Source organism: Thamnophis elegans, chromosome 15 (genome assembly GCF_009769535.1).
Source record: "Thamnophis elegans isolate rThaEle1 chromosome 15, rThaEle1.pri, whole genome shotgun sequence".
In the NCBI taxonomy this organism is placed as follows: Eukaryota; Metazoa; Chordata; class Lepidosauria; order Squamata; family Colubridae; genus Thamnophis; species Thamnophis elegans.
Genome location: NC_045555.1, coordinates 6,363,798 through 6,386,669, shown reverse-complemented (window position 1 = coordinate 6,386,669; position 22,872 = coordinate 6,363,798). Strand labels below are relative to the sequence as shown.

The 22,872-nt window shown below is 47.8% G+C and overlaps 1 protein-coding gene across 3 annotated transcripts in view; it reads right to left on the bottom strand.

Annotated features, from left to right (window-relative positions):
- Positions 1-22,872, bottom strand: part of KIF1B (kinesin family member 1B) — a 135,129-nt gene that overhangs the window by 581 nt on the left and 111,676 nt on the right. For all 3 annotated transcript variants that reach the window (XM_032231503.1, XM_032231500.1, XM_032231501.1), the window contains 14 exons: positions 20,706-20,814; positions 19,608-19,674; positions 18,888-18,972; positions 16,551-16,656; positions 12,593-12,707; positions 10,875-11,008; positions 9,945-10,006; positions 8,706-8,851; positions 6,576-6,815; positions 5,630-5,701; positions 5,421-5,542; positions 4,987-5,136; positions 3,989-4,181; positions 2,346-2,464 (listed from right to left, as the gene is read on the bottom strand). In XM_032231503.1, the coding sequence (XP_032087394.1) occupies positions 2,346-2,464; positions 3,989-4,181; positions 4,987-5,136; positions 5,421-5,542; positions 5,630-5,701; positions 6,576-6,815; positions 8,706-8,851; positions 9,945-10,006; positions 10,875-11,008; positions 12,593-12,707; positions 16,551-16,656; positions 18,888-18,972; positions 19,608-19,674; positions 20,706-20,814 (1,720 nt within the window). The remainder of the gene's footprint in view (positions 1-2,345; positions 2,465-3,988; positions 4,182-4,986; positions 5,137-5,420; positions 5,543-5,629; positions 5,702-6,575; positions 6,816-8,705; positions 8,852-9,944; positions 10,007-10,874; positions 11,009-12,592; positions 12,708-16,550; positions 16,657-18,887; positions 18,973-19,607; positions 19,675-20,705; positions 20,815-22,872) is intronic.

Here is a 22,872-nt window from a genome sequence, read left to right as displayed (position 1 = left end):
GAGATGGTTCACGTAGAAATTATCTGATCTCGCTAATATAGGGAAAATATGTTGATCTGAGGTCCTTGCCGAACCTGTAGCACAACAGGAAACCTGTTCTGACCGAGGCTTCCCAAGAGAATGAAGCGGACTCCTTGTCCCAACAAAAACCCCTTTGATTAATTGACTGAATTCTGTTCATTCACCTCCAGCAAAGTCTTTCGAGGGAGGATTTACAGTCACAGACCTTATCTGGCTTGGAGAGCTGCCAAGCCGATATCTGCAGAACTTGGCAAGGAGCCTCGGAGAGTCAGGAAACAATTAAGCGAAATAATTGTCTCCTGCAAACTCCACTCCCTTTTCGCTCTTCTTTGATTTCCTTTGGGAGGCGCCATTCATCCTGCACCTGTGGCATTACTCCCGAGTCGACCCCTGCTCTTTAGCTGTTCCCTTTGTCTGGCAACTCTGCGCATGCGCTCACTGGGAACAGGCTTCAGCTGTTCTTCTGCCTCACTGATGTCTGACTCTGAAGGAAGCTGATAACTGGCATAAGGCCCTGGCCCCCTCTCTGCCTCCAACAAAGAGCCCTCATCAGAGCCTCCCCCAGACTCCAGGACTGGCCCATGCTCCTCCCCAACCTCCTCACTGTCCAAATATGTTGACAGCTACGCTGGCCGCTGGTAGGCCACAACATTGAGATATCTTTTGGTTCCCCATTGCCACATTGCCACTGAGCGGCACTGTTTTAAATGTGTGTGGCTGGGCTGACAGGCCTGGTGAAGTCCGAAATGCTCTAAACCCTCCGGTGACTTCTACGCTTCTGCCTTTCAGTAAGACTTCCTTGTTTAAAAGAGGCTTCCAGACTCATCTGTTCTCCCATGATCTGCTAGCACTGAGAAAGGCTTTTTAACTTCCTCTTTGCAGATCAACATCTCTTTTTTTCTGTGTAACCGATTCCCTCGCTTCTCATCCGTTTTGCAACACTTCCTCTGGAAGGAAACACGCCCACCTGCTTTCCTTGCACACCTGAAATTTCCACCAGCCCCTCTCTGTGCCTCCACAGCCTCTTTCCCTTAAGAGGCGATTGATGCATGCTATTCCCATTTCAGGGTTTTAACCAGGTTTATGAGGATGGTCTGTGCGCCCCAGTAGTGGGATTCAAAATTTTTCACTACTGGTTCTGTGGGCGTGGCTTGGTGGGCGTGGCAGAGGAAGGATACTGTAAAATCCCCATTCCCTCCCCACTTCAGGTGAAGGATGCTACAAAATTCCCAATCGTTCCCCACTCCAGGGGAAGGATACTGCCAAATCCCCATTCCCTCCCCACTCCAGGGGAAGGATACTGCAAAATCCCCATTCCCTCCCCACTCCAGGGGAAGGATGCTGCAATCCCCATCCCCCCCCCACTCCAGGGGAAGGATGCTGCAAAATCCCCAATCCTTCCCCACTCCAGGGGAAGGATACTGCCAAATCCCCATTCCCTCCCCACTCCAGGGGAAGGATACTGCAAAATCCCCATTCCCTCCCCACTCCAGGGGAAGGATGCTGCAATCCCCATCCCTCCCCCACTCCAGGGGAAGGATACTGCAAAATCCCCATTTCCTCCCAATCAGCTGGGACCCGGGAGGCAGAGAATAGATGGGGGCGGGGCCAGTCAAAGGTGGTATTTACCGGTTCTCTGAACTGTTTATTTGTTTGTCTATTGGATTTATATTACTACTCAAAATTTTGAGAACTACTCAAAATTTCCGCTATCTCCAGAACTGGTCAGAACCTGCTGAATACCACCATTGGTGCTCTCTCTCTGCTAGCATCTGCAGGCCAAGTGGCCCCAGGAGGGTTGTGACCAAGGGACTACATATCTAGTTTTGCATGTACTGACAGCAGCAAGGATTGCATTTGCAAAATATTGGAAAAACGAGAACACCTCATCAGATGAGGATTCAATTTGGAAAAATGTTAGATTGTGCCAAGATGGACAGACTGACTTTAAAAATAAAAGATAAAGACGACACAGAATATTACTTGACATGGAATAGATTTTATGAGTGGTTAGAGACAAGAGGTAGAAATTAGAGGAATAAAAATGACTGTTATGTATGAATTAAATATAAAGATAGTTTATAAATATAAATATGCTAATATAATCAACAAAAGTACAAGTAAGTCCATATAAAGAAATTTTGCTAAAACTACTCTATTACATGGCTAGTATTGTTACCAGTATATGTGTTAATATTTCTCTCCGTTGTTTCTTTATTTTTCTCTTGTAAATGATGTGCCCTGACAATGCACGGTATTCAAAAATATTTATAAATAAAAACAAAACAAAAAAAGATCCAACAGCCCCGGTGTGTCCCTCTTACCGTATCGTGCCGGCAAGAAGGGGGTTGAAGGCGTACAGCCAGTCGCTCATGTCTTTGTCGTTGAGGGCTTGAAGGAGGACGCCACGGTGTCTGGTGCAGACGGCAAAGGTGTTTGGTGTCTAAAATGCAAAAAAAAAAAGAAGAAGAAGATACAATAGGGTGTTAAAAAAAAAGGAAAGAAAGTCTTAAACAAAAAAAATATTCTGTAAATATTAGAAGAAAAGTAAAAGAGAAAAAAAAAGCCAGTCCTGTTTAAAAATTAAAAAGTATTTGTAAAAATTCCAGCAATAAAAGAATTTTTAAAAAATAACACACTAAGTTTGACTCGGGCTTAATCTCACCGCTTGACCTCTTCTGTCTTCAATTTTAACTTTACTTTTAATCTCACCAAATCGACACACTTTCTCTCCAGCTTTTCTTCCGTTCCGGAGCTGTCCCAACTTCAGCAGCTTTAATGGCTGCCTCTCCACCGCCGGAAAAAAGGCTTCTCCTGGATCCACCAGGGACTTTGCGGTGTCCCTGGGATCAACAAGATGTGCCCTTCTCTATCACCGTCTCTACAGGACGGTTTAGGTCCAAAAGGACCATCCAGCGGCAGAGACATTGATGGCGATCTTGGAGCTTCAAGATCGCATGTTGTACTGCCGCGACACCAGGCCTGCCTCCCTCCTCTAAAAAATTAAACATGCCGGCATTTTAAGCATTCTTTTTTTTCCTTCCATGATTTTCAAGCCTCCACAATTGTTGGTTAGCCAATATTGGCTTTACAGAATCATGAAAGTTTGAAAATTCTTGGCCAGGTTTTCAGATAACTCGTGGCCTCTTCCTCCCCAAGGGGAATCCTTCTTGATCTAAACAGAGTTCGAAGGCCATTTTACAACCGTAGTGGGATTTGGGACCAAGTAGGGGATCCCTTAAATATGAGCCAGCTGCGTGCGGCAGCAGCCAGAACAGCTAATATAATCCTTGGTTGCATAAAGAGAGGCACAGAATCAAAATCACGTGGAAAATTAGTACCCGTTTTTATAAAGCCTTAGTAAGGCCACCCCTGGAATACTGCATCCAGTTTTAGTCACCACGTTACAAAAAAAAGTGTTGAGACTTTGGAAAAAATACAGAGAAAAGCAATTCAGACGATTAAGAGCTTGGAGACTAAAACCTAGGAAGAACAGTTGCAGGAAGAATTGGGTATGGCCAGTCTAGAGAAAAGAAGGATCAGGGGAGATATGATAGCAGTCTTCCAATATCTCAGGGGCTGCCACAAAGAAGGGGGTCAAATTATTCTCCAAACTACCCAAAGGCAGGACAAGAAGCAAAATGGGTGGAAACTAATCACGGAGAGAAGCAACCTGCAATTAGGGAGAAACTTCCTGACAGTGAGGACAATCAACCAGTGGAACAGAAGTTGCCTCCAGACATTGTGGAGGTTTTTAAGAAGAAACTAGACAGCCACTTGTCTGAAATGCTATAGGCTCTCCTGCTTGAGCAGGGGGCTGGACTAGAAGACCTCTAAGGTCGCTTCCAGCTCTATTCTGATTGGTTTTAGTTTCCTCTTTCTACTTTCTGCGCCCAGGACAAGGGGATCTCTTTGTAATTTCCCAAGGATTAGGAGTCTGCTCCGAGTTTCTGGAGCTGCCACTGACCTTCACCATGGCTTGCTGATCCTCACTGTACTCCACCTGAGCCGTGGAGAGGTTGATGATGCCCCTCTCCACTGGGTCCTTGTCGCTGTTGTAGATGAAGACATATGGGCGGCGCACCACCACAAAATGTTTGGCCCATGAAGGGGAGAGTGGCTCCTTGAAGTGAAGGTAGCCTTTCTTGGAGACCACGGACCTGGAAGCAGAGCCCAGCACATAACAGACCATTAGGGCAGGGAGTCTGATTGGTTAGAGCACCAGGAAAACCCTCCCATTCCCAGTTGGAGGAAAAGCTATGTGTTCTAACTTAGCCGTCCCAAGAGCATGAAGCAAACTCCTGGTCCCGACAAAAAAACCCTTTCTTTAATTGACTGTGAATTCTGCTCATTCACATCCAGCAAAGTCTTTCGAGGGAGGATTTACAGTCACAGACCTTATCTGGCTTGGAGAGCTGCCAGGCCGATATCTGCAAAACTTGGCAAGGAGCCTCAGAGAGTCAGGAACCAATGAAGCGAACTAATGGTCTCCTGCAAACTCCACTCCCCTTTCACTCCTCTTTTATTTTCTCTGGAAGGGGCCATTCACCATCCACCTGTGGCATTACTCCCAAGTCAACCCCTGTTCTTTAGCTGTTCCCTTCATCTGGCAACTTTGTGCATGCACACATTGGGAACAGGCTCCAGCTGTTCGTCTGCCTCACTGATGTCTGACTCCGAAGGCAGCTGATAACTGTCAGACGGCCCTGGCCCCCTCTCTGCCTCCGACACAGAGCCCTCATCAGAGCCTTCCCCAGACTCCAGGACTGGCCCATGTTCCTCCCCAACCTCCTCACTGTCCGAATCTGCTACCAGCTCTGCTGGACGCTGGCGGGCCACAGCACTATGAATCAGAGCCCCTCCCCCCAACAAGAGTCTGGGATGGAGCAACCCATCTTCAAAACAGGGGATGTTGGATTTTCTCCCTGTTCTGAATGGCACCTTCCTTGCAATAAGGATTCTTACCCAGGTCGGATTTCCTCAATATCCGGAACAAGGTTCAAAAACTCGTTTTTCCCGGCCCTGGCCAAATAAGAAACTTCAGCAGGGGGTGTCAGCTGGAATGGTTCTGCCTCCAGGCCAGGACTAGAGGCCCGAGAATTTGCTTCAGGAGTTCTTTGGTTTTAAAAAAAGAAAGAAAACAGTTCAAAAAGTGAAGCAATGTGGTTAGTTTTAAAGTTAGGTGTGCTGCAAAGGCTTTATTGAAACCTGGATTAAATTATGGCACCTCCGTCCCCCTCCAAAAAGCAGAGGTTGCCTTTAAAGCAGGCCTCCATCAGGATGAACAGGGCCGAGAGAGGGAGGGCAGGGGGAGAGCAAATTTCTTCCCAGGCCAGAGAGAGAGAGAGAGTGCTTAGGAGGCTCTGCCAAGGAACGGGCATCAGCTCAGCTCCACTCACTTCTGATCCACGGAGTTGTACCTCGAATCCGACAGCGAGGGGCAGGTGGTGGATGGGGTGAGGGTGGAACTGCTGAAGCTGGAGACCGAAGAATCCCGCCCGATGGGAGAGATGTCAGAGAGCTGGAAGAAGGAGGCAATGACTCTCAGCTCGGCCCTTTTCCATGGAAAAAAGCTTCTTATGCCCTGCGGGTTAAGCGCTTGGCTTACCTTACAATCACTGATGCTGTTGTAGACCTGGTTAAGTTCGCGGTTGAAAGAATGAGTAAGAAGCTGAAGGCACTGCAAAGAAAGCGTGGGTTAGGACGGAGGAGGTGTCAGGCCTGCAGTCATATTCCTTTTAGGATCTCTGGCCTGCCACACTCTCTCTTAGTTTACTCTGCTGTTTCATTAGTGGGGTAATTGGGAGGGGGAATAGTAAGGAGTAGAATTGTAGGATGTGTTGTTGTCAAAATAAAACATTCCCTTCTAGAAGCCCAAGGTCATTATTTGTCTCTACAACTCTGCACCTGACCAGAACTAGATGGGTAGAAATGCCAGCATGGCAGAGGAAGATTGAACCATGTGGGTCCAATCTTGGGCCAAAGGAAAGTTGGCTGGGGGTTTCTGGGGGTTGAAGTCCAGGCATCTTAAAAATTGCCAAGGCTGAGAAAACACAGATAGAGAGGGGGGCCCTATTTGCGGGGGGGAGGAGAGGGAGGAGGCAGGTTCTCAAACACCACATCCACAACCGTCACATACCACCTGGTGTCAACTCTGAAGTCGGCCTGACGAAGGCCATCTTTGAAGCTTCAGTGTTGCCACAACAGGAGAGGAGGGTTAGGGAGGGGGAAAATAGAGAAAGCTGGGGGTTTGCAGCCAAAACAAAATAATTTCCCCTGGGAACCAAGGACATTCCAACAAGGGGCTGAAGAGAGGAGCAGTAATGTTACCAAGCAACCGGATAGCACCCTGATTGGATCCTGTGACTGTTTGGGAAAAGGGAAAAAACTTTTACTTTTAATTAAGTGAAACCCGCGGGAAGCATTAGTCGGTTTTCACCAGCCTGTGCCAATATGATAGAGCCAATAAAACTGTGCTTTGAGGAATCTGCCTGCCTCAGAGTTCTGTTTGTTATGGGTGTATTACTTGGAACCCTGACAGGCGGGCTCGGTACCTTGGTAGCTAGCTCCTTCTCCCGCTCCACGAGACTCTCGATGTCAGCCGAGTCGTAGCCGCTGCTCTCGCTGGGGGTGATGGCGCTCTCAAAAGTGGTGGAGGAGATCTGCGAGGAGATGCTGGTGGAGGTGCTGAGGGTGCTACTACTCAGGCTGTGGGAGAGTGAGTCACTCAGGGACTTGGGGAGGCCATCCCCCAGCTTCTCACGCAACAGCAGGAAGTGACGCGTCTTCTCCACCTGGGCGGCAAGAGAAGAAGACAGGGAGAAGATTATAGAATAAGCAATCCAGATGACACATTATTAAATTAAGAGGGGGGGGGGGTAGAAAAGTACTAAGATACAAATATAAAAATGATACAAGTGGATTTATGACAGGGAAAGAAAATGTGGAAGAGGAAAACCATTTTCATGTAAGTATGAAGCCGGGACCGCTGGAATGCCACCCCGAAAATACATCAGAGAAAGAAAACAAGCAAGGGCAACAACAAAAGGATGAAGGAAGAGGAGAGAAAAGAAGAAAGGGTAAAGGAGAGGAAGCAAGGGAGGGGAAATAAGAGTAGGAGAGAGGGTAGGAAGGAGAGGAAGAGAGGAGGAGGGGGAAAAGAGGGGAAGAAGGAAAGAGGAAGGAGAGGAGGAAAGAAGAAGGTAGGGAAGGGAGGTTGGGAAGAAGGAAGGAGCAGGGTTCGTGCCAAATAAGATGGGAGATATGGGGTGGCAAGAAAGTGATCCCAATTGTGTTTTTTATATTCATAAGCGGATGGTGATAAATGCTAGAAGTCAACAGATAAATGTTAATAGTGTGTACAAGAATGTATATTTGTGAATGTATATGGAAAGGAAAAAAATAAAACCTTTTAAAAAGAAGAGGAAGAGGAGGAGGAGGAAGAGGAGGTTCCTCCTGTGACTTCTAAACTGGGATGTGCACCTGCGGCCCCCACCCCACCCCTCCAAACTACGAAAAGCTTTGGGTTGGGGAGACTGGGATGGATCCGGCAAGAAAGGACATGTGCAGGAAGAAGGACAGGTCCCAAAGGTGCTTTTTTTCCCCCAAGAGGCAACTGGATTTTCTGGTTTTTCTTTGAAGATGTTTTGCTTCTCATCCAAGAAGCTTCTTCAGCTCGGACTGGGTAGTGGGGAATGGAAGGGTTTATGGAGTCCTAGTGGACAACCATTTAAATAGGAGCCAGCCGTGTGCTGCAGCTGCCAAAAAAGCCAACACAGTTCTAGGCTGCATCAACAGAGGGATAGAATCAAGATCACGTGAAGTGTTGATGCCACTTTATAAGGCCTTGGTAAGGCCACACTTGGAATACGGCATTCAGTTGTAGTCTCCATGATGTAAAAAAGATGTGGAGACTTTAGAAAGAGTGCAGAGAAGAGCAACAAAGAGGATTAGGGGACTGGAGACTAAAACATGTGAAGAACGGTTGCAGGAACTGAGTATGTCTAGTTTAATGAAAAGAAGGACTAGGGGGGACTTGATAGCAGTCTTCCGATATCTCAGGGGCTGCCACAAAGAAGGAAGAGTCAAGCTAATTTCCAAAGCACCTGAAGGCAGGGCAAGCAATGGGTGGAAACTAATCCAGGAGAGAAGCAACCTACAACTAAGAAGAAATTTCCTGACAGTGAGAACAATTAACCAGTGGAACAACTTGCCTCCAGAAGCTGTGAATGCTCCAACACTGGAAGTCTTTAAGAAGAGATTGGATAACCATTTGTCTGAAGTGATGTAAGGTTTCCTGCCTAAGCAGGGGGTTGGACTAGAAGACCTCCAAGGTCCCTTCCAACTCTGTTAGTCTATTCTATTCTCAATCCCTTTTTTTAAAATTTATATTATGGATTTATAGGATTTCTGTACTTAAATCCTTCCATTCCCCACCATCCAGTCAGAGCTGAAGAAGCTTCTTGGATGAGAAGCGAAACATCTTCAGAGAAACACCAGAAAGTCCAGTCGAAGCACCTTTGGGACAACCAGGACCTGGAGGATTGAGAGTCTCCCCAGACAAAGAGGGACAGGAACAATGAAGAACTTCAGCAGCTTCAGGGAGAAATTTCACCAACAGGAAGAAACAAAGCAAAGGAATCCCTGCCCCCCCCCTTCCGGTTCCTGCTCCTTTGGGCCCCCACCTCGTGCAGCAGCTCCAGCTTCTCCAGTTCCCACTGGTGCTCCAGGATCAGGCTGTCTCCTCGGGGTCTCCAGCCTGCCAGGTTCTCTTCCCCTCGGACGTAGGCCACAGAAGTATCCAGGACTTTCCTTCTCCTCCTCTGCATTCCTGAAACATAAAAACCAGATTCAGTTCAAGTCGGTTTCCAAAGCACCAGGAGGGAAGGTCACGACCTTCTGCTCCATAACTGAACAGAGGAAGTCCCGTTGCCTTTTGAAAAAAAGCACCTTTGGGACAACCGTGACCTGGATGACGGAGAATCTCCATAGACAAGGGGCAGGATAGGGGAAGAAGAAAGGGAAAAGGAGAGGAAGAAATAGAGGGGAATAGAGTAGGAGTAATGTCAGGCCTGCAGCCATCTTTCTTTTGGATCTTTGGCCTGCCACACTTTCTATTATTCTACTATGCATTTTCTATTTCAATTGAGGGGGGATTATACGGAGTTAGATGCAATGTAGCCATAACAAAATTCTTTCTAGAAAGCCAAGTTCATCATCCTTTGTCTCTGTACCTGAACAGAACTGGATGGGTGGATCTGCCAGCATGGCAGTGGGAGATTGGACTATGTGATGGACTTGTGGGTGTGGGGGGCAGGATGTTGAACTTTCAACTGGGTGGGGAAAACCGGGAAGCTTTCAGATTCGGGTTTTCCCAGATGTGCCAACATGGCTCTCTTAATAAATTTGGAATTTTGAGCAATACTTTGCCTTGGACTCTGATTTACTTTTGGATGCTCTTTGGAACCCTGGCAAGTAGGAGAGAGGGTAGGGAAGGGAAGAAGAGGGAGGAGTGGGGGGAGAGTAAGGGAAAATAGAGAAGGGAAAGGAGAGGAGGAAAGAAGAAAGGAGAGAGGAGAGAAGAAGGGAGGGAAAGAAGGAAGAAGAAAGTAGGGTTGTTGTAAAATAAGATGAGTGCATGGGATGGTAGAAAAGCAATCTCGATTATATTATTAATTGTAGGGGGAGAAAAACTATTGTGTTAAAAGATAATACACATTAATAATAATAAGTTATGAGATTGTATATTTGGTGAATGTATGTATGAGAAATAAAATAAAAAAACTTTTTTTAAAAAAAGACAAGGGGCAGGAATATAATAAATTCACAAATCAACCCAGTTCAGGAAAAAAAAATATGGAGGATTTTTTTCTTTTCTTTTTTCCCCCTTTTTGGCATATTCATAAAAAGGGACGTCTTCTGACCTGGGCTTCCGGTGTCAGCCATTTTGCACAAGCTCAGCTCGTAGATCCCGGTTACTCGGTTGCTGCTTGCAAAGAGGGAGGCAGGGGGAGAAAAAACAACAACGTTAATTTGAGAAAACAAGGCAGTTTGAGAAAAGGCGCAAGGTTTTCAAGCATCATTACATTGGTCCATACTGGAGTTAATTCATCAGAGCAATAGCACAATAGCACTTAGGCTTGTATACCGCTTCACAGTGCTTTTACAGCCCTCTCTAAGCCGTTTTACAGAGTCAGCTTCTTGCCCCCAACAATCTGGGTCCTCATTTCACCCACCTTGGAAGGACGGAAAGCTGAGTCGACCTTGAGGCACTGAGGATCGAACTGCTGGCAGTTGGCAGAGTTAGCCTGCAATACTGCTTTCTAACCACAGCCACCACTATGGCTCTTGTAGCAATAGCGCTTAGGCTTATATACTGCTTTACAGTGCTTCACAGCCTTCTCTCATCGGTTTACATGGTCGACATCCTGCCCCCAACAATCTGGGTCCTTTATTTTACCGATCTCGGAAGGGCGGAAGGCTGAGTCAACCTTGAGCCTGATGAGATTCGAACTACTAAATTACAGGCAGCCGGCAGACAGCAGAAGTAGCCTGCAGTACTGCACTCTAACCACTGCGCCACCAAGGCTCATACATTTGTCATATAACGAATATACTTTTATTATTACAGAGGAACACCTGTTTTCCATTTTTTCTCAACTGAAAGAATCTTTGACATTTTCCTGGTCAACCTGAAATGAGAGTCCTCTGCTTTGGCCTCTCACTTGAAGATTTCCAAGAATCAACTCAATCAATCTTTTGAAATTCCACGAGGAGGTTTGCGAGAGACCAAGAGACAGGAAACTAGGCAACCCACAAGCCCTCCCACCCACCAGGGGAGTGATCTGACTTACGAGTCCGGGGACTTAGAATAGCCGCGTCCAAAGAGACTCCGCAGCGAGCGGGGGGGAGAAATCTTGGCGTCTCGCGAGTAGAAGACCATGCAGATGTCCTTGGTGATGACGGCTGGTTGGATGCAGTGATCCAGCTGGAAGGGAAGAAAACAGCTGGATCACTTTCACCATCGATGATGGGCAACGTACAAGCGAACAGGTGGCACCTCAGCTCTCTTTGGCACAGGCGTGTGTGGCACAAGTGGAGATGAACCCACACACTTCTAGCTCCACATTTATTATGCTTTATATCATGGGTCATTAGGGACGTGGTGGCTCAGGGGTAAGACACTGAGCTTGTCGACCAGAAAGTTTGATGGTTCGAATTCCTAGCGCTGTGTAACGGAGGGAGCTCCCATTACTTGTCCCAGCTTCTGCCAACCTAGCAGTTCGAAAGCATGTAAAAAAATGCAAGTAGAAAAATAGGGACCACTTGGGGGGGAAGGTAACAATGTTCTGTGCGCCTTCGGCATTGAGTCATACCGGCCACATGACCACCGAGACATCTTTGGACAGTGCTGGCTCTTCAGCTTTGAAAAGGAGATGAGCAGCGCCCCCTAGAGTCAGAAACGACTAGCACATATGGGCAAGAGGAACCTTGATCTTGATATCATGGGTATCCAAACCTTGGCAAGTTTAAGACTTCTTCTCCCAGAATTCCCCAGCCTGGGGCATTGGAAGTCCACAAGTCTTAAAAAATTGCCAAGAGTGAACCCTCTATATGGAATGACCGATTGAACAATCTTCATTGGATCAGAATTTACCCCTCTATTTAAAATCATGTGAACTCACTTAACAGGAAGAGGAATGGCACCCGTCTCTTAGGAAATAACACTCTAAAAAGTCAAATATGTACTTTATACTTGGTTCTTGGAGCTGTAGAACTACAGGCTGTTAAGTAATTAAAGACTTAACCTTGGCTAGCTTTGAGCTTTCTGGTAGAAAACAAAAATAAGAAAATGAGTTGCATTCTGAATAAGCATAAAAATATCAAATTTTGGTTGGTTTCACTGGCCTTAAGAGCTCCTCAAGTCTTTACTCCTGTTTTGAGATTTCACAATGCAGGGATGTTATTTACCGATTGAATACCAAAGAGAGTCCCCGCAGGCAGAAAGCTAGCATGTCAGGGACTGCCGTTCTTATTTCTGAGCGGCTTGGCTCTCTCTAGTTTCTCTCTTACGGAAGAGGGACCCCTTGTAACAATCCAGACCAATCGTAAGTGCTCATCTTGGTGAGAAAAAAGTCGCTCCCTAAAGGTTAGGCTTAGGGTTGCAAAGGTACCGGGTAAAATAAAAATGGCCTATCACTGTGATGGTGAACTTATGGCCCCCTCTATGAGCCATCCATGGCCAGCTGATTTTCTGGTGTGCACATGCGCACTGGCCAGTTGGTCTTCCCGGGCATTGGAGCACTGGAAAACAGCCCCCAAAACAGGCATGCGTGCACCAGCCAGTTGGTCTTCGGGTTTCCGGTGCACATATGTGCATGCACACATTTTTTCACTTTGGGCACTTGGTGCTGAAAAAGTTCGCAATCACCGGCCAAACAATTTAAGGATTTAGAAAGGGGGATTCCCTCTGGGGGGGGTCCCTGTTCTTTTTTTTTTTTAAGAGAACTTCAACTTCTCCTTTCGCCCTTCCGTCAGGCTGAAGCTCTGAGACCAGACAATGCAACCTCACCTCCAAGTAAGCCGAGAGGGTCATGTAGATCTTCTCCGCGTAGGGGGTCACCCGGTTCAAAAGAAGGGAGTTATGCAGGGAGCTGTCCCAGACAGCCTCAAAACGGTAGAAAGTTCTGGAAAAAAATAATAACAATAACAACAATCAAAGGCTACGATCTGATGCTCCAGCGCGGAGGTGCCTATCCCAGCTGTGGCTGAGCAACCATCCTGAATAAGCTTAGAGCAGGGGTGTCAAACTCAAGGCCCCCGGGAGCCAGATCCAGCCCACGGGGTGCTTAGATCTGCCCCGCCGTGGAAACAACGAAGGACCAGCCGCGGTGCCTCTACCAGCGAAAATGGAGCTGTTGAGGGCCGCACACGGCCCTCCCGAGCTTCGTTTTCGCCGGCAGAGGGTTGCAGGAGGCTATTGCAGCCAAAAATGGAGCTCGGGAGGCAGAGCGCTTGTGCCTCCCTCCACAGGCGCCCCCCCCTGGCACGAATGAGGTCGTGCTGGCCACACCCACCCTGGCCACGCCCCCCCACAGGTCAAACACAACCCTTTTTATCGAGTTTGACACCCTTGGCTTAGAGCAATTCTTGGAAGGTGGAAGGAAGCAGGCCCTTTTTTCTAAGTTTTTACACCCACGTCCTCGGACTTCTTCTTACTTAACTGCTAACCTCAATGTTTCAACGGTGGGTGTTGCCATATCAAACCAACCCACGCTTCCTGGCTTAGGAATCTGGGTGAATACCTGGCATTCAGAACTAAGAATGAGAAGCAGAGGTAACAGTGGCTACCTTTCCAAGGACAAACAAGGAACAAGGGCCTGGCTTTTGTTTTGTGAAGGTGGCCCTAGCTAGCTAAAATTTCTGAAGGTTTGCTTACCCCCTTGAAGGAAACACAATTGAGTGGCCCTGCCCTGCCCTACAGCTATTCCATAACCTGCTTCAGCTCTTCTAAACCTGGATAGACCTGCTTTGCCGGGTTAAAAGAAGGTGAATCTTGCACAGGAAAGCAAGAAGTAACCATTAACACCGTCAATATTAAATTGAGCCTGCATTTCAGATGCTGAAATACGCCACATAAGCTGAGCGGAGAGAGTGGAAGTGGGGGAGAGAAGGGGAAGAGGGGAGGATAGGAGAGAGGGAAGTAGAGGTGAGGAAAAGGGTAGGGGAGAGAGAGAAGGAGCGGAAAGAGGAGGAGAGAAGAAGGGGAAGTAGAGAAGAGAGGGATGATAGAGGAAAGCAAGGAGGTAGAGAGGGAGAGGAGGTATAATATGGTGTATGGAAAGCAGAAGAGCAAATGAGAAGTTATTGTGGGTAGATGGTGAAAAGAACGGATATAATATTGGACAATACATGGTAGTGTTTGCCAAGATATAATGGTATATTTGTGGATATTTACCGCATTTTTCAGAGTATAAGACGCACCTTTTTCCCCTCAAAAAAAGATGAAAATCTGGGTGCGTCTTATACACTGAATACAGCATTTTTGGCCTCCCGAAAACCCCACCCCCTTTGCAAAAGTTGTCATGCAGAGCCTTTAGGAGGCTTCCAGAAAGCTCCTGGGACTGGGGAGGGGAGAACTAAGTGAAAAACGGGTCGGTTTTTGCTCATTTTTGCCCCCCCCCTCCCAGGAGCATTCTGCAAGGCTCCTAAAGGCTCTGCATGCCCTTTTTGTGGTGAAAAACAGGCCTGTTTTCGCGAGGTCTGTAGAGTGCAAAAACTTTAAAAAAAAAATTGTCTCTTCAAATCTTGGTGTGTCTTATACTCCAAAAAATATGGCATATGAAAGTAAAAATGAAAAACTTTGAGGAAAAACAGAAAGCAAGAAGTAAATGAACGGCGGAAAAGGAGGGGAGGGCAGATTGGGACAGGGTCCTGGGAGAAGGTGAAAGAGAAGCAGCAAATGAAATCCCCTTTCATTAATTTCAACAAGGGAGCAGAAAGAGTGCAAAGCTAGGTCTAATTCAGGGTGGAAAAGACAAGAGAAGACAAACATTAAAATGGTATTCCGACCGCGTGAGAAGCAAAGACTGAGCACAACAGAAGCCAAGGGATGAAATCGGGAAGAAGAAACGTAACTGGATACAGACTGGGAATTGGGGGGGTCAGGACACACTTGGGAAAGAATCCCATTTTTGGATTTTTTGAGGATGGGATTCGGGAAAAGAGTGACAGGTAAAAATTAAGTGCGGGGGAAGGAGGGGAGAAATAAGCTAAGCACAAATATGAGACTTGAACTCACAGAAAAGCTTCTAGGTAGCAGACTCAGATGCCGGGCCAAATCTCTTAGATCACAAGAGATCTCTTTTGCAGCCCCACCCCCTAAGATTCTTAAGGCCTCTGAGAACAGGGCGAAGGGGAGATTTTAAAGCCAAGGAGGGGGTGCCACAGCGCAAGGCAGCAAAGGGGCGGGGGGGGGGGGAGGGAATGAAAGCTCTGCCCAAGAGCCAAACTGGGATTAGGGGAAAGGGGAAGAGGAGAGTCTGGGCACTAGGCTGGGCACCAAGGAAGCAAATGTGAAAATACCTAGGCATATCCTTATCAAGGAAGAGCCTGTGGAGATACAGAAAGCGTTCGTTAGGTCGGCCCCAAACACGGGTAGGACGAGTGACAAAGGAAAAGCAGCGGAGAGAAAAGCCAAAACTCAAGCCAGAGGACAACCCAAAGACACAAATGCAGGGACATTAACACGCACACACACACAGAGAGGGACATGCATCGTGGGTGTGAACTCGGGAGGACGTTTTTGCGAAGTCCACCTTCTCTTGCCAAGGGCAAGAGCTGAAAATTGGGTCAATCGCAAAAAGGATGAATTTATTTCACAGCCTAAGGGGCCGTCATAAGACGGAAGCCTTTGAGGTGAGTTATAGCAATAGCACTCAGATTTATATACTGCTTCATGGTGCTTCACAGCCCTCTCTAAGCGGTTTTACAGAGTCAGCCTCTACTTGCCCCCAACGATCTGGGTCCTCATTTGACCCGCCTCGGAAGGAAGGAAGGCTGAGTCAACCTTGAGCCTGATGAGATTCAAACTCCTGGCAGTGGGCAGAGTTACCAATAGCGCTTAGACTTATATATCGCTTCACTGTGTTTTTACAGCCCTCTCTAAGAGGTTTACAGAATCAGCCTCTTGCCCCCAACAATCTGGGTCCTTTATTTTACCGATCTCGGAAGGGCGGAAGGCTGAGTCAACTTTGAGCCTGATGAGATTCGAACTACTAAATTACAGGCAGCCGGCAGACAGCAGAAGTAGCCTGCAGTACTGCCCTCTAACCACTGCACCACTTGGCTCTATAATCAATAATTTTATAATCATATATCATTATTTGTCTATTATGAAAGGCTCCTTTGAGAGGTCTGTATGACTAACATTAGTGCATTCCGGCTGTTCCATTTCTCAGATCCGGATGGGAAAAAAAACGCAGTTTACCATTCTCACTGTTTCTAAAGATAAACGTGGTCACAGATTCTTAAGTTCCACAACCAGGGGTAGGTTCCTATACTGGTTGGTACTGGTTCGCTGTGTGCAAGCTTTGCGCGCGCACTACTCAATTCGCTCGTCCGCGTGCCAGCCACATGTTGCTGGTGCATGCACAGTTGACTAAATATTGTTCTGCGCATGCACAGAAACATGCCGGCAATGGCATAAGAGGCCGGGGAACCGGTTCGGGGGACTGGTGAGCCTGGGTCGCTGCCGGTTCTGCGACCCAGCCCGGAATTCCACTACCGGTTCGGCCAAACTGGGGACAACCCACCTCCGGCCGCAACCTCACTTTTTCCCGCTAGGTCCAAAATCTGCTTTACAGCTCTCCTACTCAGAGAACAGAGGAGCCTACCTCCACCCCAAGGACCCCATAAGTGGGTCAGAACTCCCCCCAGTTAGGCTCTCTGGGGAGCATGGGAACTGCAGCCCACCCCTAGCTGGGGCTCCCAGGTTGGGGAGCCGACCCAGGCCAAGGAACGCTTCTGACCTGTTGGAGCTGTGAGAGACCCTCAGATATTTGGCGGAGATGATGTTGAGAGATAAGACGGCGTCCACAGCCGTTTCGTCCACTTCGGCTTTGTTCCGGATGCGCCCTGCGGAGAGGACAGAGGCAAAAGAGCACAGATTTATTGGGAGTGGGGTGTGTGTGTGGGTGTCGCTTCGCAGGGAAGAAGCACCAAGGGAAACTCACCATCAAGTGCTAAGGATAGTCAGAAGCTCCGAATGGATTTAAAGATTTATTGCAAGCTACTAACATCTAAGCAAATTGGCGGTAGGTAAAAGTCAGTGGTATTCAAGGTGGGCTGGACCTGGGCGCAAAGTAACTTACGACTCATGACATCTTTGACCCCTCTCTCAGGCTCAGCCTGGCCATCTCTTACATTCACTTTCAGAAAGCTGTGTAATTGCAGAAGGATTTTGGGGACGAACGTCTCCAGACTGGGGCGTTTCCCCACTCAAAACCATTCATCAATCCAAATGCCAAGTTAAATCTTTGTGGAATGTTAAGTTCCTTCCTGCAAAAACCAGCCACTGGTACATACAAACAGCTGTGATATTGTTGTGGCCTGCAGAAATGGCAGCAGATTCGGACAGTGAGGAGGTTGGGGAGGAACATGGGCCAGTCCTGGAGTCTGGGGAAGGCTCTGATGAGGGCTCTGTGTCGAAGGCAGAGAAGGATCCAGGGCCGCCTGACAGTTATCAGCTGTCTTCAGAGTCAGACATCACTGGGGCAGAAGAACAACTGGAGCCTCTTCCCAGTGTGCACATGTCTAGAGTGGCCAGACGAAGGGAACAGCTAAAGAACAGGGGTTGACTTGGGAGTGAGGCCACAGGTGGACCATGAATGGCTCCTCCCAGAGGACATAAAAGATGAGCGAAAGGGGAGTTTGCAGGAGGCAATCAGTTTGCTTCATTGGTTCATGATTCTCTGAGACTCCTTGCCAAGTTTTGCAGAGATCGGCCTGGCAGCTCTCCAAGCCAGAGAAGGTCTGTGACTGTAAATCCTCCCTTGAAAGACTTTGCTGGATGTGAATGGGAAGAATTCACAGCAAATTAATAAAAGGGTTTTTTGTCGGGACAAGGAGTTTGCTTCAGGCTCTTGGGAAGCCTCGGTCAGAAAACTTACATTCACTTTCAGAAAGCTGTGTAACTGCAGAAGGAATGGGGCGTTTCCCCACCCAAAACCATTCATCAATCCAAATGCCAAGTTAAATCTTTGTAAAATATTAAGTTCCTTCCCACAAAAAAAACCCCTCGGGTGCAGATACTTCAGGTCGCTGCTGGCCTGGGGTTTCATGAAGTACCATAATCCGGAATGAGTTCAACTCGCCTCAGCCAACTCACCCACAGCCAATTCACTGTAGCCAAATCACCATGGCTAACTCGCTATGGGACAATTCAATCCTTCACGTTCATTATTTGAAATAATTCTAACAATTATTCTAATGTTTCTCATTCGCATTTTGTTTTGGCCTTCCTTTGGCATTCTTTCTTTCATAATTCTATTTGATATAAGTGTAATTCCTGTCTCACGGAAAGCTGTTCCGTGGGACAAGAGTCGGCCATGCAGAGAGGTGGCTGTGGCAAGATAGTCGTGGTGAGTTGGCCGTGGTGAATTGTTGTAGACCCATCATCCTCGCCTCTCCTCCCAAAAGTTTCCCTGGGCCAGATAGATGTGGCAGCGAAGTGGGCCCTCTGCAGTGAGTGGAAGAAGAGTGAGGAGCGAAGGAGCCTGTTGTGGCCACCAGTCTCGGACAGTGAGGTGGTTGGGGGAGGAACATGAGCCAGTCCTGGAGGTCGGAGGCAGAGAGGGGGTCAGGGCCGTCCGACAATTAAAAGCTGCCTTCAGAGGCGGACATCAGTGAGGCAGAAGAACAGCTGGAGCCTGATCCCAACATGCGCATGCGCAGAGTTGCCAGGAGAAAGGAACAGCTAAGGAACAAGGGTCGACTCAGGAGTAAAGCCACAAGAGGACGGTGAATGGCCCCACCCATAGGGAATAAAAGAGGAGCGAAAGGGGAGTGGAGTTTGCAGGAGGGAATTTGTTCAATTCATTCAGGTGAAGATCCGTCCCTGACTTCTTGCCAAGTAATTGCTGCTACAGCATGGCGTTTAAAAGATATTGGCCTGGCAGCTCTCCAAGCCCGATAAAGGTCTGTAGTTGTGAGATCTCAGGAAAGACTGTTGACTGGGACTTGGCTGGAGAGGAATTCCCTTTAACCTAAATAAAAGGGGTTTTATCGGGACGAGGAGTCGGCTTCATGAACTTGGGAGGCCTAGGTCAGAACAGAGCCGTCCAAAAACAGAGGAGAAGAATACGTACCAACTACCAATTCTCGCACATCTTTCCAGTGGAGCTCATTGCCTTTCTCATGGATGATGGTAATGGTGATCCTCCGCTGTATTCCCTATAGTGATGAAAAAGAGACCGGCTCTGTTTGCTTCTCCCTCTTAACATTCCACCTTTTTAAATGTTAGGCTTAAAACCGCCAAGATCTCCAGACACCTGGACTGGCAGAGAACTGAATTGAATTGGGGAAGCCTGCCAGATGCAGATGCCAAAAGCACAGACTCAGGTCGACCGGAAGCAACGCGGCGAGACAGACTGGAAAAGAACGGGCTCTGATGAGCTCCGCAGAAATCCAGCCTGACAAGCCATTGTCGGGGGGTGGGAGGGTGGTCTTTGGACTGGAGCCGACTTGTAGGGAGGGTGAAGAAGGAGCTGCGTCTCGGACGACCAAGAGGAAGCAAAGCAGTTAATTTTTATTTCAAAGAGCCCAGCTCAAACAGACCATCTAACAGTCCCTGCCTGACCTGAGGCAGCAGGGTCTGGTCTGATTACAACTTGGATAGGAGACCACCAGAAACAGCAGGATGGTAGGCCGGGCTGCAAATTGGGAAGCAACATCACAAAAAGAAGAACATGGCAATTCTCTGGGCATTATTGCCACTCATAAAAAAAACTGAAAACAAGCCTTCCTGTAATTGCCAGAATCAAGCCAGATGCAAAGGAGCCTTTGTGGAGATTTCAGCATCCACTCACCTGGTGAAGCAAGAATGTCCCTTGGCAGGTGAGGCCTCCAGTGTGGTCAACAATAGCTGGGATGTATCTGCAAGAGAGAGAGGGACAAATCAAGAATGAGAGAGGTTTAATTCCCCAGGGCTCACAGCTACCTCCATCCCAACCCTTTCCCCCTCGGATAAGATTAAAGATACAGCTGAACTATTTCTGGGAAATACCAAGATCTGAGCTTATCAACAGTAACCACGTTTATTAGAGAAGGCTTTGGGAAATGGAAAGGGGGTGCTTAAAACTAGCTACAAGGGAGGTTCAGGTTTGAAGAGCTGACAAAAGACTCAAACAGTGAGGAGGTTGGGGAGGAACATGGGCGAGTCCTGGAGTCTGGGGGAGGGTCTGATGAGGGCTCTGCATCGGAGGCAGAGAGGGGGCCTGAGCTGTATGCCAGTTATCAGCTGCCTTTAGAGTGGGAGATCAGTGGGGCAGAGAAAAAGCTGGAGCCTGTTCCCGATTTGCACATGTGCAGAGCTGCTAGGGGAAGGGAACAGCTAAAGAACCGGGGTCGACTTGGGAGTAAGGCCACAGGTGGACGGTAAATGGCCTCTCCCATAAGGAATAAAAGAGGAGCGAAAGGGGAGGGGAGTTTGCAGGAGACAATTAGTTCAATTCATTAGGGTGAAGATCTGTTCCTGACTTCTTGCCAAATCTTGTCTGCTACAGAGTGGCGTTTGGATAAATAAAAGAGGAGCGAAAGGGGAGTGGAGTTTGCAGGAGACCCTTAGTTCGCTTAATTGGTTCCTGACTCTCTGAGGCTCCTTGCCAAGTTTTGCAGATATCGGCCTGGCAGCTCTCCAAGCCAGATAAGGTCTGTGACTGTAAATCCTCCCTCAAAAGACTTTGCTGGATATGAATGAGCAGAATTCACAGTCAATTAATAAAAGGGTTTTTTGTCCGGACAAGGAATTTGCTTTATGCTCTTGGGAAGCCTCGGTCAGAATTCTCCTTCGGATGTTCCTCAGCGAAAGGATCTCTCTTCAGCCGTCTCAATGCAAACGCTAAGCAGCATTAACTGCTCCTGTCACCAACCTCCCCACCAGGCAAAGACAATCAGGCCCAACTCACTCTCCCGTCGGCTCCAGTTCGCTGATCTCGAACCAAACCAGGAGATCGTATTTGGTCATGCTCTGTCCCAAGCTGGGTTTACTCATCGTGTTGAGTTTGGTGGCTGGGACTGAAAGAGAAAAAGCTCTGGTTTGAAAATGAAAAGAAAACATTCTGTGAAAGACCTCTGAACACTCCTAAGGCTTCCTGGGGGTTTGTGAGTGTTGAGGACACTGGGTTGAGAAAGGCAGCTCTTGTGATGCTTAAATTAAGTTTTTCTGGCATGCTTTCCCTGATGGGTTAGGACTCATAAGCTCCAGCCTAAAATAATATTACCGTATTTTTCAGAGTATAAGACGCACCTTTTCCCTCAAAAAAGAGGCTGAAAATCTGGGTGCGTCTTATACATTGAATACAGCATTTTTTGCCTACTGAAACCCCACCCCCTTTACCAAAATGACGTTGCAAAGCCTTTAGGAGGCTTTCAGAGTACTCCTAGGGGCTGGGGAGGGCAGAAATGAGCAAAAATAGGCCCGTTTCCCCCCCCCCCCGCCCCCAGCAGCACTCTGTAAGCTTCCTAAAGACTATCCATGCCCTTTATTTTACAAAAAATGGGCCCGTTTTTGTAAAAACCGGGGCGGGTTTTGCTCGTTTTTGGCCCTTCCACCCCCAGGAGCACTCTACAAGCCTCTTAAAAACCTTGATGCATCTTATACTTAAACAAAATCTCCATTCCTTCCCCACTCCAGAGGAAGGATACTGCAAAATCCCCATTCCCACCCCACTCCTGGAGCCAGCCAGAAGGTGACATTTGCCGGTTCTCCGAACTACTCAAAATTTCCACTACCGGCTCTCCGGAACCTGTCAGAACCTGCTGGGTTTCACCCCTGGCCTAAGGGTTGTCTTGACGCAGATCCCAGACTGATTGCGCTACTGACCATCTCGCTTGGGGAACCGCTGGGCCTGACAGCTGAGGACAGGCAGAGAGAGAAAAGGAGGCGACGGGTCAGCATCGTCTTGGAAGGTTGCCATGGCCGACGTCGCAAGCACGTTGGCATGCTGGGACACGGCGTCGAGCACGGGGGGCGTTTACATAGTCAGACATGAGATACTTGACCAATTCAATTTTTCTCTCATGGTCTGGAGGAAGCAACGAGGGCGTGGGAGGAAAAGGCGTCAGGCAAAAGAGGCAACGGTGAGAAAAGAGAGGGAGGCATGGGGAGGGAGAGAAGATGGGGAGGAAAAAAATGGAATGAATGAAAGAATTCGACATGCACAGCTGAAAGCTAAACAAAAAAAAACAAGGGGGATGGTGGGGTGATGTGATGAGCGAGGGGATGGTTACTGAGAAAGGAGCCACGTGTTAGCAGAAAAGAGTTGATACACAGGAGCCTGACACAATCTCCAGGGATGACAAGAATAGCAGTTTCTCTCCATCCAACCCTCCAGTTTTGGGGGGGGGGTGAAGTCTGCTTTGGAATTGGTCTCAAGAAAGACCTCTCCATTTGCAAACAGCTGGGCAAATAAAGGCTAGCCCCCAATTTGATCCACTGAAGGTCGGCTGCACAGTCAGCCAGAAAGTTAGGAGTTGGCCTTCTTGTCCAGCGACCGACTCCTTCCCAAGGACTTAGGAGAGGCAGACGTTGTGGTTTAATAATACAAAAGGTCTCATCACGAGACGCCATCAGCTATTGTTATCATTACTAATACAGAGAAGCTAGTGAAGTTTGCCTCTTCCTTTTCGTTCCAATGATTAATGCACATGTGGGGTCCCTGGCACTCAATGAGCTTGGCGGTTTTCTTGTAGACGTTTCATTACCCAACTAAGTCACATCAGCACGGAGGATGTTATCTACCCTGTTTTCCCGAAAATAAGGCCCAACCAGAAAAGCATGATTTTTCAGGATGCATATAATATAAGCCCTACCCCCCAAATAAGCCCCAGTTAAGATCGTCAGCCAGATGGATGCATTTAGTACCGTATTCCTCCCCAAAATAAAGACCTAACCAGAAAATAAGCCCTAATGCATCTTTTTGAGCAAAAATTAATATAAAACCCAGTCTTATTTTTGGGGAAACACAATTGTAGGGTAATGAAACTTCTGCAAGAAAACCTCCAAGCTGAGAGAGCACCAAGGACCCCACAATCATCCTCCTCCTAGCACTGATGATGTTACCTAGTTGGGTA